The sequence below is a fragment of the Nomascus leucogenys genome, chromosome 13 (genome assembly GCF_006542625.1).
Source record: "Nomascus leucogenys isolate Asia chromosome 13, Asia_NLE_v1, whole genome shotgun sequence".
NCBI lineage: Eukaryota > Metazoa > Chordata > Mammalia > Primates > Hylobatidae > Nomascus > Nomascus leucogenys.
Window position 1 is genome coordinate 105,874,017 of NC_044393.1, and position 17,338 is coordinate 105,891,354.

At 54.0% G+C, this 17,338-nt stretch overlaps 1 protein-coding gene across 4 annotated transcripts in view; it reads right to left on the reverse strand.

Annotated features, from left to right (window-relative positions):
* The window catches only part of PTPRN2 (protein tyrosine phosphatase receptor type N2), a 998,301-nt gene that overhangs the window by 106,744 nt on the left and 874,219 nt on the right, over positions 1-17,338 (reverse strand). For all 4 annotated transcript variants that reach the window (XM_003281603.4, XM_004090276.3, XM_012512304.2 and 1 more), the window contains one exon: positions 4,915-5,109. In XM_003281603.4, coding sequence (XP_003281651.2) covers positions 4,915-5,109 — 195 coding nt within the window. The remainder of the gene's footprint in view (positions 1-4,914; positions 5,110-17,338) is intronic.

Here is a 17,338-nt window from a genome sequence, read left to right on the forward strand (position 1 = left end):
AGATCTTGAAAAAACTCGATGATTCTTTATCTTACGAAAGGATGGGCCAGGATTTCTTGAGAAGCCAGGTCATCCCTGCAAATGATTAACACGCAGCCACTTTCATAACTGTCCTGTGAAGTCGCCTTCATCACGTCCTTGCTTTCAGAGTCCCGAGCCTTGCTCTGAGTGAGCATCTCTACGTCCCCTTTCGGCCGTTTCCAGAGAAATGTACCGGTCTCTTGACAGAAGTGTTTCCTTCCTGCCTCTCCCTCCTCCGAGCGCTGCATTCACCCGCAGGTGAGCCTCGACTCAGCTTCTTCCAGACAGTCCAAGGCAGGGGCACGGCCCCCTCCTCCAGTCTCTACCTTCCCTGCACCTGGGAGGCCCATTTTCCAGGAACGGGTGACATTCTGGGGTGGGTTTTCCCTGCAGATAAGGCCCTTTCTCCTTAGTTCATCCCAGAAGAAAACTGGAATTTTTAAAGGACCTTTCTAAGAAAATGAAGGCAAAGTGACACAAAAACCAGAATCAAAGCCCAGAGATAGGGATCAGGCAGGGCGTAGAGAATGCAGGCTCAGAGGCCCAAACCCCAGCAAGCAAAGGCCCTGCTGGGCTCTGTTCCTTCAGCACAACCCCTTCCTCTGCAGCCCGACGCACCTGCGGCACAGGCGAGGTCTCGGGATGGGCGGCATCTCAAATGCTCACCCGGTTTTATCCTCACAGGAACCCCAGGGGAAAGGCATTGCCATTAAGCCCGTCTCACAGGGGAGAAGACAGAGGTTGGAGGTCTGTCCTGGGACACAGTACCTGCAACAGCAAAGCGTCTCAGCTCTGACACCTCGTTGATGGAGCCCAGAATCTGTACTGCACGTCTAGACTCGACCACCTGCTGTCATGGCAGAGTGGGGGACCCAGTGGCTGCCCCGACGACCTGCCCACCCCTGCCCCTTCCCATCAGGCTCTCATGTGGCCCCTTCCCCGGGGGTCCCTGAGACATGTGCTCTCCCTCTTGTTCCACCTGCTGGGACACCTTGACCAGGTAACTAAGTCCCTCCCTGCAGGCCTGAGACACCAGCCTCTTCCTGGTGACACCCAGTGGCTGCACAGCCCCATGGATCCCACCACTGGGGCAGGCACCTGTGGTCTCCTGTCTCCCAGGGAGGCCTCCTTCTCATACCCTGGCCCGTCTCCTTTATAAGAGCGTTGTGTGCTCCCCTCTCTAGATGGAGTGCTCATTTCTAGAGTTCTGGTACTCCGGGTCTCCAGCACGGAATCCCAGCCTCTGTGCAGAAAGCAGCAGCGTGAGCTCCAGTGGGTGGAGTGTCCCAGGGCGGGAGGGGGCTCTCGGGGCCCGGAGGCCCTTCCTGTGGGGCCACAGCCAGGCCAGCCCCACCTGAAGGTCTGGGCTCCAGGGCAGTGTGCAGCCTCCACCCTCCCACATGTGTCCTTTGTCACAGAAAGGCTCCACTCTTGGCGCTGAGCCTGCCCCCCAGATGGCGCGGCCAGCCCCTCCCACCTGCTGGGGCTCCTCACGTCCAGCCTGGCCTCCGAACATCATCCACCACTGGGGGGTTCCTCATGTCCAGCCTGGCCTCCAGTTGATTAAACATCATCAACCTCTGATGTTTATTTCATCGGGTTGTGGGGTTCAGATGCCACATTTTGTCCAACGTGCCCTGGGAGCAGCTGCATGTCGGGAACATGTCGCCGGGACTCTGTGTGGCTTATCTGACCGTCCTGCCATCCTCAGGTGTGGGGCAGTGAGGTCGCTGTGTTGCGTGTCTGGCGGAAACGAGCCTTTGCGCACAGAGGGCTGGGCTGCTGGGTCACCACAGAATTGTCTGCCTTGTAGCTGTGATGAGTAGGAAGGTCGGCGACTCTGATGCGTTCCTGTGGCACCAGCCTGCGTGTGCTTTCTACAGCCTGCGTGTGCCAGAGAGGGTGGCGGTCAGTGCCCCCAAGATTGGCTGTAGCTTCCGAGCCTAAAAGGCCACCTGTGTGAGTCCTGGGAAGAGGTCTACCTGGGGCTCACCTGTGGCGTGAGTCTGTTCCTCTCTGCTCCTGTACCGGGGACATGCCCACCAGGAGACCCCGCGTGGCTGAGAGGGCACAGGAATGCACTTGTAAAGGTAGCTCAGAGGAGGGAAAATCAGAACTGCTGGGTGAGAGGAGACGCCACGATCCGAGGCCCACTTGGTTGCTGGACTTCACACAATGCCCGCCACTCCCCATACCCACCCCAATTCCACATGATGCCCGCCACTCCCCATACCCACCCCAATTCCACATGATGCCCGCCACTCCCCACACCCACCCCAATTCCACACGATGCCCGCCACTCCTCATACCCACCCCAATTCCACATGATGCCCGCCACTCCCCACACCCACCCCAATTCCACACGATGCCCGCCACTCCCCATACCCACCCCAATTCCACACGATGCCCACCACTCCCCACACCCACCCCAATTCCACACGATGCCCGCCACTCCTCATACCCACCCCAATTCCACATGATGCCCGCCACTCCCCACACCTACCCCAATTCCACATGATGCCCACCACTCCCCACACCCACCCCAATTCCACACGATGCCCACCACTCCTCACACCCACCCCAATTCCACATGATGCCCGCTGCTCCCCACACCCACCCCAATTCCACATGATGCCCGCCACTCCCCATACCCACCCCAATTCCACACGATGCCCACCACTCCCCATACCCACCCCAATTCCGCACGATGCCCGCCACTCCTCACACCCACCCCAATTCCACATGATGCCCGCCACTCCCCATACCCACCCTGACTCCCACCAGCACCTGCTGGCATCATGGAGTCAGGGGAGTATCTCAGGAACATTCATTTTCGAAACAGCATTGGTTGATGAGGAAGATCCAGTTTCCCCGAGTTCACAATCTGTACGCACAGAGTCTAAGCCAGCCGCACTCACACTTGGCCTGAGTGTGTTTCTGGTTTCGGCCCTGCAGCTGTGGGCGGTGGTGAGGCGCGCTCACAAACAGGCCCACGTCACGGTGTGTGGCCCTCGATGACCCCCCAGCAGGGTGTCTGGAGTCAGGCTTTGCAGGGTTTCCGCTAGGTGGAGGCTGAGTCTGTCCTTGCGGTTTAGGCATTCCGGCGGCAATGAACCCTCGAGCTTGCTGTCAGGTCTGCCATTACATATGTGAATGCCAAACACAATTCTCTGAGAAATATAGTATTTCCAGGTACCAACAGAGCTTGAGATATCGTCAAATTGTTACTCAAGCACCTTGAAATGTGGAAATATCAGAACACAACGAGAGCTCGCTAAGCGAGCTCTTGGCTCTCCTCTTGGCTAACCTGTCAGATGAATGTCTTTGGCTGATGTGTTTGACCCCAATACCAAATCTCATCACAAATATGAACTCCTGGTCTCTGCTCCTTTTCTAAAAGGGACAAATGTCAAAACAGCCTCGGAAAAGTCAGATCTAAAGTAACAAAACCACAATCCATCAAGGGAGGAGGTTCTGCCAAAGTCGATGACAGGTCTGCCGAGTGAACTCCATGAGCTGTCTGCTCCCGGGTGTGAATACATCGGGCTCAATTTCCGGTGGGTGGTCCGGCTTCGTGGGCTTGCCCCAGGGAGTGATGGGAAAGGATGTGCCCTGCTCAGCTCACTGATCGGGAAAGCCAGGCTTCTTGACTGTTGCTTCTCCTCATTTTAAGTTATCCAGGAAGAAGGCTGCTGAGTTCCTCAGTTTCCCCAAACGTCTGGTCCAAGAGGGTCTAGAACTGTGTGTTTCCCACCCGCCGTCAGAGCTGTCTGTCCCTGGAGTGTCAGCTGGGTTGGGAAGCCTCCAGCCTTGATCTCCAAGCTCTGCAATGAGGCTTTTTAGTGAAAACATGGTTTTCTGGTTTTTTGTGGTCCAGATCCACCAGTCTATACTATTATCAACTCATTAGGCAAAAATAATTTTTAAAAAACGTAAGCATTTAACAGCAACTTACAGGGTCCATCCTGCAACCTGGGAACTTAACGGTATGGTGAAGAATGTTTCCCTGACTCAGAAGTGCAGCCACTGCTTCGGCCAAGCAGTGAAACAGGCTCTGCCCTTTCACCCCAGAGGCTCCGTCTCCAGTGCGGGAAACAGCACAGGCCCGTAAGTGTAGCCGCTGCTTCAGCCAAGCAGCAAAACGGGCTCTGCCCTTTCACCCCAGAGGCTCTGTCTCCAGTGTGGGAAACAGCACAGCCAGGCATGGTCACCCACCGGGATGACGCCTGTGGCCTGGAGATCCAGGAGGCAGCCAGCAGGACATGCTGAGCTATTGACAGCTCTCCTAATAACATCTGGACATTTGTTATGTATGGAGTGGCAATGCACGGCCACTCCATGTGTGATCACTCCAGCGAGGACCCTGGAAAAGGCCGCTGAAGCCACATCACCGTAAGCTTCTGTGCCGGTGCCACCAGGAAGGCTCCTATGAAGAGCTGAACACCCAGCCCACACCTCCTCCTGCCTCACTGTCACAGCGGTGACATTTATTTACCCAAATGACGCTTGCTGGCCTTGAGCGCCAAGGAGACAGCCGCTGCTTCCAAGTCAGAGGCCCAAAATGGCAGCGCACATGGTAGGCACTAACAGACATGTATTCCACTGAAAACTAAATAGTGGGTGCTCACTCTTACGCACCAGGGAGTGTGAATGGGGGCTGCACGTTCCAGGCAGAAGCATAGCAAAGATCTCAGGAAGTAAATACTCTTGTTTATCTAAATTAAGAGGACTCCCTGCAGAAAGAGCCCTGCCTGTCAGCCTCTGCAGCGGGCAGGCTGCAGCCATGATCACCCCATCCCCGAGGGTCGGCGGGCGCAGATGCTGGGTGGTGCAAGGGCCGAGGAAGGAGGGCCCTGGTGTTTGTGTGGCAGGAAGTGCAAAGACTGGGCTTACCAGGATCATGTGGCCGGTGGAGATGTCCATGTTTGACTGCACGGGCTCCTCGGACCAGGATGAGGCGCTGCTGCGCGCGGAGGGGCTGGGCATCGGCCCGTCGCTGAACTGGGAAGAGACGCTGCTGATGCGTGACGTGTGCGGGCCCTCGGGTCGGTCTGGTGGCCGTGTGGCCATACGCTGGCGGCACAGCTCCTGCAGGACAGGGGGAGGCAGAGCAGGGGGTTAGTGGCACTGGGGACACCCAGCAGGATGAGGGCCACGGCAGCCACGTGGCACCAACCCCTTCTCCTGCTAAGATCCAAGGTTCAGGCAGGTGAGAGTTTACCCCCGGGCGGGCCAGCGCAACATGACGGTCAACGCACCCCAAAGCACGCACCCAGCATGGTGCCCCGAGAAGGCTTCAGGCTTGTGCAGGAAAAGAGATAGAGGCCTTGCTCTCAAAATCTGAGAATACAAACACACATACACACACACACATACACACATCAGACACACACACACACCACACACATCACAGACACACACATCACAGACACGCACTTACCACACACATCACAGACACACACATCACAGACACACATCACAGACACACACACCACACACACACACCACAAACATATGTCACAGACACACACACATACACACATCACAGAAACACACACACTGCACACACCACAAACACACACCCCTATAGGTTCAAGAAAGCATCCATTGGATCCTCCTCTGTCATCAACATGGAATATTCTGGAATAACGCCATGGTAGCCTTCATTGGGTGGCTTCTCATTCTATCACAATATAAGCCACAGGAGAGGCCAGGGGGGTTTTGCACTGTGGACTGAGATACAGAAACTGGTACCACGATCAAAGAGTTTGCAGGAAAAAAAAGAACCTCATTCTGACGTTTCTTTCTCTTTCCAAAGCAATGTCCAAGGGCCCATGCAAGAGAAGGCAAATGATGCCACGCGGGAGACGGAAGACACGGGGGAGGGAGAAAGGCCTGTGCTGCTGAGTAGACACCAAAGCAGAAGTTCCTGGATTTAAAGGAAACTCTCAACATTACACCTCAAGACAGCTTCCGAGGGATCAGCGCAGGGTCTTCGACCCTCCTTCCCCAGGCAAAGCTCAACCACACACGCGGCGGGCATCCCGAGCACCTGCCCGGCCGTGCGGGACCCGCCTGCAGCCAGGACATCACGCAGCCTCAGGTGCTCAGGACACGCCAGGACCCCGCTGCTGCCGCTCACCTTCAGGGTGCAGCCTGGGTGCCCCCCTGACGTCTGACCAACAATCTCGTTTTGAAAGTGTTCTAACCACTGTGTTAGGATAGCCCATCCTTTTGCCTGGTGAAAATATACCTGTACCCTGAGTCTGCAAAATGAAATGATAACCAGAAAAAGTTTATAAGAGAACTGGAGCTCAACAGAAGAAGTGAAAATGCATTCGTGAGAAAAAGAAAGGCTCCGGGGAACCTCGTGGGCTGCTGCTGCCTTGGTTTCATTTTGGTGGCGTCTGGGGGAGGCCGAGCCACCCACTCGCTCCCCCCAGCCATGTGCGTCAAAGGCCTTGCTCTCCCCAAGGCAACCGCCAAAGCTCAGGAAACACTCCATGTGTCCCTTCTCCTTCACCCCTGGCTGCTGGCTTCCTTGCGTCCATTCTCCCTTCACCCCTGGCTGCCGGCTTCCTTGCGTCCATTCTCCCTTCACCCCAGGCTGCCGGCTTCCTTGGCTTTAAAGATGTCTGCCAAGCCCGACGACACCACACCATCTAGAAGACATTTCCCTCCACCTGGCTCTCTGGGATGAGCAATTCATGGTCCTGGGCTCTCTGCTTCGGACTTGTAGTGAGATACAGGTGCCGTGGGAAGGGGCCCTGTGGCCCCCACTCTCCATGAGCCTGCAGCCCCTGTGAGAGCAGATGGGGACAGGGAGGATGACCGCAGGGACAGGGGGAACGACCGACGGGAAGGCAGGGGATGGCTGCGGGGATGGGGGGGATGGCTGGGGGGACTGGGCGGGAGGCGGATAGCCACAGGGACAGGGGTGGGATGGGGGGGATGACCGCGGGGACCCAGGCAGAGACGCACAGGGGAAGGTGGACTTTACCAAGAGCCTCTGGTGAGGGTAAAAGGGGTCTCTAAGAAAAGGAAGAGTTCTGGTTCCTTCTTTCCCATACACCTTCAAGTACTTGTTAGTTTATAGACAGTTTTAAAATAGTGAGTGTGTTTTAAAAAATCCACCCAAGTTTTCTCAGAATCTCAGAAACAAAGCAAAATAAACAACAAAAAAATCCCCACAAAGGATACTTTTTTATTTTTTTTTTATTTTTTATTTATTTTATTTTTTGTTTTTTTGATACGGAGCCTCACTCTGTCTCCCAGGCTGGAGTGGAGAGGCACGATCTCAGCTCACTGCAACCTCCACCTCCTGGGTTCAAGCGATTCTCCTGCCTCACCCTCCTGATTACAGGCGCCTGCCACCACGCCCCGCTAATTTTTCTATTTTTAGTAGAGATGGGGTTTCACCATATTGGCCAGGCTGGTCTCGAACTCCTGACCTGAGGTGATCCACCTGACGAGGGATGATTTTAATAAGGTAGATGATACCAGTAACCAACCTGAGTACACATCTCATTTATTTCTCAATTGTGCACATGAATTTTGCTTGACGTAGGGGAAAAGCACACTGAGAAATGTTTCTGAAGTAACTTCTATCTCTTCACACAATTTCTCCAGAAAAATAACGTCTAACCAAAGCATGAGAACAGCTACGGCTCAGGGAACCCAGAGGGTCCGAGAATGCGACCCTCTGGGGAAGAGGATTTGAAACGCTGGAGATTTACTCACATAAACATAAAAAATCAAGCTAGTTCCATGCCCATGCTGCCATTTGCCACCCATGGGAGAGCTACAGTGAGGTCTGAGCTCTGTTCTTTGCTGAGTGCCACGGAGGGTGAAGCCACCAAGAGGCCCCACAGGACTGAGGTCCCTGTTCCACCACAAACTTCCATTTTTATTGTATTTCTTTTTCTCCCCAAGTCAACAATAGCAAACAACCACAAACTTTTCATGTGACCTTGGGAAAACCTCGTAAGGTCTCTAAGCCTATTTTTTTCACTTTATAAATGGAGGTAATCCTATAGTTACTGTGAAGATTAAAATGGTTTCCTGTATATTCAGTGCTTAGCATGGAGGGGGCTACAGAGAAAGCCTCAAGCATTAATGAGTAACAGAGAAATATTCGTGATAAAAGTTAAGGCCGTTCTCTAAGCTGGAGCCAAACTCTTGACAGCTTGGCAAATGTAAAGATATTTCTGAAGAAGTTACAGAATTTATTATTACTATTATTTTGAGACAGAGTCTCGCTCTGTCGCCCAGGCTGGAGTGCAGTGGTGTAATTTCAGCTCACTGCAACCTCGCCTCCCGGGTTCAAGCGATTCTGCTGCCTCAGCCTCCTGAGTAGCTGGAATTACAGGTGTGCACCACCACGGCCAGCTAATTTTTGTATTTTTTGTAGAGACGGGCTTTACCACATTGGCCAAGCTGGTCTTGAACTCCTGACCTCAGGTGATCCACCCACCTTGGCCTTGCAAAGTGCTGGGATTACAGGCGTGAGCCACTGTGCCGGGCCAAAGCCACAGAATTTAGAGCTGGACAAGCTGACATCGCCTCCTCCGGCGGGTGGCTCAGTGCCGAGTGGCTCAGCGCTGGCGCACAGCGAGGGAGACCCAGGGTTCGGTGCCTGTCGGCGGGGACCTGCGGCTCTCACCAGTGGGCTCGCGTCACTGCGCGGTGCAGGGTCTTCTTGAAGGTCTTCACTTTTTCAAAGGAGGGAAACTGCGATAAAGATCCAAAAAAAATGTCCCTGGCAGAGAGGAAGCCCCCGAAAACTTGGCCAGAAGGCTGGAGACCCGTGGCGGCAGCTCTTCACCTGTGCAGAGGGAGAGGCTGCCGTGGGAGAAGGGCGTCCCCACAGCAAGGCAAAGCACAGCCGGGGACGCCGCTCGTGGACGAAGGTCCCCTCCCTGCGGGCTTCCGCCTACGAATGGGAGCGGGCGCTCTAGCCGGGCGCTGCTCCGCTCTGCACCGACCACTACCAAGTTTCTATGCAGCAAGTGGCTCAGGCAAACATCTGAGCAGCGGTAAGGCCGGGAATGGCCTGCAGGGAGGAACGGGGTGGTGGGGAAGCCGGGTCCTGGGCGGGGGAGGTTGCTGGGGCTGAAGCCCCCTCGTGCTGCCCCTGAGCCTGGGGGCAGGTGAGAGACGCGTCCTACTTCCCTGGACACTACGATGGGCCGGACGCGGCTCCCCGGAGGCACCAGCCACGTTTCCCTCACATCACCAGCGCAGGCCTTTCTGAAGGCTCCAGGGGAACCTGCCACTTGGTAGAGTCTCTGCACCTCCACAAAGCTGCCCCAAGACACAGGCAACGGGGCCACCATGGTGTCACGATGGACGCCTCCTAGAAACCAGGACCCAGAAAACATGTATGTCTTCAGAGGAACAGGATGGGAACTGCAAAAACAGACCTAACTATGGTTCTTTTCCTTGACGTCCAGGGCAGTCATTGACTCATTCACTCATAGCACCTGCAGTCAGAGGGCCTGATTTTGAATCTGGGCTTCAGGTCTTACTCACTGTGTGGCCTTGGGAAAACCCTAATCTCTGTGTGCCTCAGTTTCCCCATCTGTGAAGTGGTGATAATGGTACTGACTTCACCGTTGGGAGGATTAAATAAGATAACATGGTTAGAGTGAGGCTTTGGGCCTGTGCCTGGCACACACCAGGTGATTATTTGCTGTTCCTACTACGATGATTACCAGTTTATTCAAAATCAGGTTTGCTATGGTCCCTTGCCGAGTCAGCACTGCACAGGGTGCCAGGAACACGAGGCTGAGCCAGGCTGGGTCAGACTCGCTGGGCCCTGACCCCCAAGCACTCCCAGGCCACCCGGAGCTGGGCACGAGTGACCGCAAGAAGCGACGGGAATGACAGCGACAGCATGTGTTGGGCGTTCGTGGGAAGGGGTGCCGTGGGGCCGGGAGGAGGGGACCCTCCCCGAACTTGAGGTCAAAGAAAGCTTTAGGCAGGAGAGGCTCAGGCCCCAAGGCTAGGCCGCAATGGCACCTGCAGAGACGGGGAGGTGAGAGCAAGCATGGGGCCTGGAGGTGCAGAAGAGCTTCCACGGGGCGAGCAAGGAGGAGGAGGAGAGAGGAGGGGCTGCCCCTCCCTACGGCCTCCTGGGTGGGCAGCGCTGCGGGCACAGCGCTCTGCATCTGCACCGCAACTGCTCTCGGAATGTGCTTTTCCAGGGAGAGCCTTCTTTTTGGACATGGGATGTACCTGATGTCTCCAAGTTGGAAGTAACATTGCCGACCGTGTGCTTCTTGTGCATACAGGGTCTGAAGGGAAGGTGTTGCATCCACCGCCCACCTAACCTCACGGCTCAGCCACGTCCACGCAGCACGATTCAGTCAGAAGTTCACACCTCACTCAACCCAGCTGCTGCTAAGTCAGTGTGGCTGTCATGGGACCAACTGAAGGGTGTGCTGCCTCACGCTGCATCTCAGGACATCCACAAAGCATTGCTTTTGCCACATTCTGCTCGGCCGTGAAGCCACTTTCTGCAGCCTGAGCTCCACCCCCGACCATAACCCAGGCTGGGAAGAAGTTCCCTGGGCATCGGCGACTCCCTGCAGGTATGGCAGGGGTGGCAGGGGGTGAGCAGCGCACCAGCCCCGTGAGGAGGTCACCGAGCAAGGGCTGTGCGCGTGGAAACTGTGATGACATCACACTGATAAGTGAAACCCTGGAGTCCCAGCGGCACTGGCTGTCAGCCGTCCTGCACGTGCCCCCGGGAAGACGTGGCTGCAGGCCCAACTCCTGGTGTCTCCCTTGGCGATAAACACAAGAAAGCCGCATCTATCTACTGGAGACAGAAACAGAAATTCCTCACAAGTGAGCTGGAAATGCGCCAGTCTGCTGCGCTCACAGGGAACGGGGTCGGGCCAGCTTCCTCCAAGGACGGGGGCTGGGGCGTTTGGCCGCTGCCTCTCCCACTCACTGTGGCCTGCCTCTGCCAGCGTCCCTTCCCCTTGCTGTGCGGCCCCTTTCTGGGCCACCTGCCAGAGCTCCTCACAGCGGGGACTGGCCCCTCCCTCTCCACCCTTCCCTGGACACTCTTGGGAATCTCCAGACGTGGGGGAAGCCGGGAAGGAGCCTGGATTCTGCCTCGTGGCTTGCTGGAGAAAGCACTGAGGGGCATCTCATGTGGTCTCATTCACTGGTCCTTTAGGCTGATTATAGTTTCCAAATTCATAATGGAAATTCTATAGTCTGTCCATTCTCAGTCCTTTACCTTAAAATTTAAAAATTTTCTAAGGAGAAACACACTTCTTACTAGAATGGAATAAAAAATGTAGAATGCTACTTGACTTAGTAATGGTGTAGCCAGTGCCAACGAGACAAACCTCATGGCATTTGAAATCACTCTAGGTTATAATTTGGGACATTTCCACCCTGCATGAGGTGACTCTAACCCTCTAAGCAAGGCCGCCAGCACGGGCTCACTGGAGATACCGCTGGGAGCTGTTTTTCCCCTCCCAAGACTAGAAAATGACTGGCTACAGCGGTGGAGGGGGCCACACTCCTCACTCTTCATTGAAAAGTAGCATCCACACCTGAAAAGGCGGTCGCATCCACGGTGCTGAACGGAGGCGTGAGCTTGCTGACCGCTGAGGCGATGCCTGAATGGACGGCATGGCACATATACTTCTTTAAAACCTCAGTTGAAGGTTACAGCATCAGCTGCCATCACACCAGAACTGCCATCAGACGAGAGCAGCCGCTGCCCGTATCACCTGAGTTCATTATCAGACTTCTGTGGGGGCCCAGGGCACAGAGCGGGGGCTCCTGTCAGCCAGCGACAGAAACGGCCATCGCCACTGCAAACACTGTAAGTACCATTCTGTGCAGTGAGTTTAAAATACAGAACTGTAGTCGGGCGCGGTGGCTCACGCCTGTAATCCCAGTGCTTTGGGAAGTTGAGGTGGGAGGATCCCTCGAGCCCAGGAGTTTGAGAGTAGCCTGGGCAACATACTGAGACCCCATCTCTAAAAATATAATTAGCTAGGTGTGGTGGCGTGCACCTGTACTCCCAGCTACTTGAGAGGCTGAGGTGGGAGGATCACTTGAGCCCAGGAGGATGAGGCCGCAGTGAGCTATGATTGCACCAATGCACTCCAACCCTGGTGACAGAGCAAGACCCTGTCCCCCTACACCCCCCAAAAATACAGAGCTATGATCTTGAGAGCATTTTATTTGAGCAAAAGATAATTTATGAAGCAAAATCAACAACATGAGCCTCCTCTGAGAGAAAGCTGGAGGCCAGCCCCATCATGTTTTGAAATTTCCCTGATTTATAATCCTCAGTAAACACAAAGGGTGCATCCTCACCCCGAACAAAACTCTCCTGGTGAGACAGTGAACACCCCAGGGCGAGGCCTGCAGGCCACACGAGCCTGCTGAAGGTGTTAACTGGCAGTGGTGCCAAGCAGGAAGCCCCGAGACCCGCCCCTCCACAGCGCCTGCTTCCAGAGGCCCAAGGGCCTCCCCCGCACAGCCTGGCCTGGGGGCACGGACACATTTTTGGCAAACAGATCTTGGCCGGACAGAAGGTCCAATCCTTCCAGCCACTTCACTTAAAGAAAAATCTTCTATTTAAGATCCAGACTCAGCCTAACAATCATGAAGATGGCTCTGTTTATGATCTGGGACGATGCGCCTTCAGCCACAGCGGCCCAGTGTGTGCAGCTTGGCGACCTTGAGTTTGTAAGGACAAGTAAGACCTTGTGGCATTTGCGTGACTCAATAACCAACAGGTAATTAAATAAGAATGAAGAAGAAAGGTAGAGGTAACCACATAACTCTTTTGATTCTAGATTTAGCTGCAATGTCGGTGGCACTTGCGAATTCCCTCCCCGCTCTGTGAGGAGCTGGACGGAGGCTCCATCCCACTGAGGGCTGGGCATGGGCCTGCCTGGCCCTGAAGGCACCCATGGGGCCACTCCCACCAGGGCATGGATGAAACCTGTTTTCTTTTCTCTTCCCAATTCATACTCTTTAGCAGCGAAGAAAAAGCAATGTATATGTGAACTAAAAAAAAGGACTATAAATCATGCTACCATAAAGACACATGCACACGTATGTTTATTGCAGCACTATTCATAATAGTAAAGACTTGGAAAAAAATTTTAAATAAGATTCAGTAAAAATAATACTATTTAATACCCATAATGAAGAAGACCTAAGAAACTTATTACAAATCAGAAAATACCAGTAAAAATACTTTTATTTTCCAAAAAAAAAAAAAAAGACTTGGAACCAACCCAAATGTCCATCAATGATAGACTGGATTAGGAAAATGTGGCACATATACACCACGGAATACTATGCAGCCATAAAAAAGGATGAGTTCATGTCCTTTGCAGGGACATGGATGAAGCTGGAAACCATCATTCTCAGCAAAATATCACAAAGACAGAAAATCAAACACCACATGTTCTCACTCATTGGTGGGAAGTGAACAATGAGAACACTTGGACACAGGGCAGGGACCATCACACACCTCAGCCTGTCAGGGGCTGGGGGCCAGGGGGAGGCAAAGCATTAGGAGAAATACCTAATGTAAATGACGAGTTGGTGGGTGCAGCAATGCAACATGGCACACGTATACTTATGTAACAAACCTGCACGTTGTGCACATGTACCCTAGAACTTAAAGTATAATTTAAAAAAAAAGGAAAAAAAATTCCAGGTACAAAGGGGAAGTCATTTATTTTTGTGCCATGCTGCTTTGCATTTTTGGAATGTCTGTCCCTGGAGATGGAGCTCACGTCTTTCCAGAAAGCTCTGAAGGTCCCCGCGTCTCAGTATAGCTGCTCTGTAGCTTTTCAGCTGTCGGGCCCCTCTTAGGTGTTGAGAAAGTTATTAAGAAAGTTATTAAGGATAGCTTGTCAAGCACCCAGTGAGAAGGATGCATTTGCAATAATGGAAAAACGGCATGGTTTTGCAGGTCATCTCTATAGTAAAATATCAATGATTATAATGTGCCGCTATTCTTGAGAAGAAAGTATTCCAGAGCCATTAGTGTGTTAGAAAAAAAAATCCCATAGTAGAAAATGAAATCCATCATTGGCAAAGAAAGCAAGCCAAGACAGAGCTGAGATCTGCACAGTGTGGCTGTGTAAGGCACAGGCTGAGGACCTGGACTCTGGGTCCAGATCACCCGGGGCTGTGTGCCACTGGACAGGCTGCTGAAAGCTGCGTGCGTGTTTTTAATCTGTGAAATGGGGATGAAGGCAGAGCAGCTCCACAGATTTGTTGGAGGATGAATGTGTGCGGAGCACAGAGTACAAGGCCTGGCTTGCACACTCGGCCTGTGTGACACTGATCTCTGGTGGGTGCGATGACTACACAGCCTGGCTTGCACACTCGGCCCATGTGACACTCATCTCAGGTGGGTGCAATGACTACACAGCCCGGCTTGCACACTCGGCCTGTGTGACACTGATCTCAGGTGAGTGCAATGAGTACACAGCCCGGCTTGCACACTCGGCCCATGTGACACTCATCTCAGGTGGGTGCAATGACTACACAGCCTGGCTTGCACACTCGGCCCATGTGACACTCATCTCAGTGGATGCAATGACTACACAGCCTGGCTTGCACACTCGGCCCGTGTGACACTCATCTCAGGTGGGTGCAATGACTACACAGCCCGGTTTGCACACTCAGCCCGTGGGACACTGATCTCAGGTGGGTGCGATGAGTACACAGCCTGGCTTGCACACTCGGCCCATGTGACACTCATCTCAGGTGGGTGCAATGACTACACAGCCCGGCTTGCACACTCAGCCCATGTGACACTGATCTCAGGTGAGTGCAATGAGTACACAGCCTGGCTTGCACACTCGGCCCATGTGACACTCATCTCAGTGGATGCAATGACTACACAGCCTGGCTTGCACACTCGGCCCGTGTGACACTCATCTCAGGTGGGTGCAATGACTACACAGCCCGGTTTGCACACTCAGCCCGTGGGACACTGATCTCAGGTGGGTGCGATGAGTACACACCTGGCTTGCACACTCGGCCTGTGTGACACTGATCTCCAGTGGGTACAATGACTACACAGCCCGGCTTGCACACTCGGCCTGTGTGACACTGATCTCCGGTGGGTGCGATGAGTACACAGCCTGGCTTGCACACTCGGCCTGTGTGACACTGATCTCTGGTGGGTGCGATGAGTACACAGCCGGCTTGCACACTCGGCCTGTGGGACACTGATCTCGGGTGTGTGATGAGTACACAGCCTGGCTTGCACACTTGACCTGTGTGACACTGATCTCTGGGGTGTGTGATGAGTACGAGCCGGCTTGCACACTCGGCCCATGGGACACTGATCTCAGGGGAGTGCAATGAGTACACAGCCCCCTTGTACACTCGGCCCGTGCAGCACTGATCTCACACGGGTGTGGGCATCCCCCTACCAGTGCCTGCATCTACATTTGGGCACAGAGAAGCCACACAGCCTCAGGGGAGCTGGGGGTCTCTGGCAGGGCCTCCTTCCAGGACACAATACCAAGGAGGTCAGACCCCCAGGGCTGTCCCCGCTGAATGACCCTCTGGCCACTCTATCCTGCTGATGCGACCCTCTCCCTGCCTCCTCCCTCTCAGGTGAAACTAGAGTAACTGGGCATTTTTAAAGAAGACAGCGGCGTCTTCCACTGTTGCCCTAAATGGAAATGCTCCACTGCAAAACGCAATGTGATGCTTGTGCCTCACGACCTAACACCCTCCCCATGGGGCAGTGTTTGTCAGGAACGGTAAACCCAGTGCGTCTGCACCCAGGCGCAAAAACTCTCCATCAGGGAAATGTGAAAAATTGATCTTTTTGCAGCTCGGTGCTGCCTCCAACACATCCAGAGCCAACTGGAACTGTGAGTGTGAGCCCAGTGGCACCACAAGTGCCCACACCAGCACCCTACCCTGGGCAGAGTCACGTGGGACCATCCCACGTGCTGCACCCAGAGTCCCCATCCTAAAAGCTTCCTGTGCTCCGAGCAGCTCCTCAGGTGTGAGCACACATGGTCAGCACGGCACATTTGGACACCACAGTCCTCGCTCACCGCAGAGCCGCCTGCTCATCTGCTGTGCCCAAGCCGGGGCCCTGGGCGTGTCCGCAGAGTCCTCAAAGTATCTTACACTTCTTTATAACACAATGTGCAAAATAAGCGGTAGAGGATTCTGGGGGCAGAAATTCATCCATACACATCACAAGGCAAATGTCTCATCTCTTAACTCAGCAGTTGATGGGGAAAATTAGAGTGGAAATCACTCAGAGAAGAGACCTGTCATTCTCGAATTCTGCCGAAAGAAGACCAAGACAACAAAGGCTTCAGGAAAACTCCTCTGCACACTTCGGGGAGCCATCTGAATGAAGCCGTGCTGCCCGAGTGTGCGCACAGAGAGCCTTGGGTTTTTAGGGTTATTTTGAGGGTGTAATCACTAGTAACAGGACAACACTCAGGAATTAAACGTACAAAGCCGGGCAGGAAAAAGTGGGTTCACTGGGCTCTGCTGGGGAGGAATAAAGGCCACTCTCCAGACTGGACATGGCACCAAGAGAACGTGGTGAATGGGAACCGGCTCTCTTTGGGGAGGGCCCTGGCCTTCAGCTCAGAGGGCAACGCAGAATCCAACACACAGCAGAAGCCGCAGGGCCCGGTGCAACCACAGGTGGCTCGAATGTAAAACGGTTAAGGAAAAAGCCTGCGCTCTGTCAGTTTGACACGGTGGCTGTAGGGCACGTGATGACAGGAAATCTAAACAGGAAGGTGAAATGTTTAGAAAGTGTGTGTGGGGAAAAGGCCGGGGAAAAATATTCCAGATTGTTAAATGGAGTCATGTGTCATAGTGGGAAAAAACGAAAAAAAGGTTTCTTGTATAATCACCTCTCCCCGATCATGACACAGTTTTACTTGATTTTATTTCATCATAAAACTCAGAGGGACTCAGAAGGAACGGCCTCACATTCTAGGCCAGCAAGGCCAGCTGGGAGCAGAGGAGCAGTAACCAATGATTTCGTTCAGGAGAGCGACTTTACACAGACACTCCCACCACGCTAGCATCTCTGATCGGCACCACTACAGGATGCTCCGGGTTCTGGGTGCATCCAGGGCATCCCTGTGAGACCTCAGGGAACACAGGGCCACACTCCCTTCTGGAGAGGAAATGGCCCATGGCCGCCCCGAATGCCAGGGGAGCCTCCCTTCTTCTCCCACGGAGTCAGGGCCCTGGTAGCTGAGCCTGTCCGTGATTTAAGCCGGGGTGGCACTCATGGAGTCAGGGCCCCAGCAGCTGA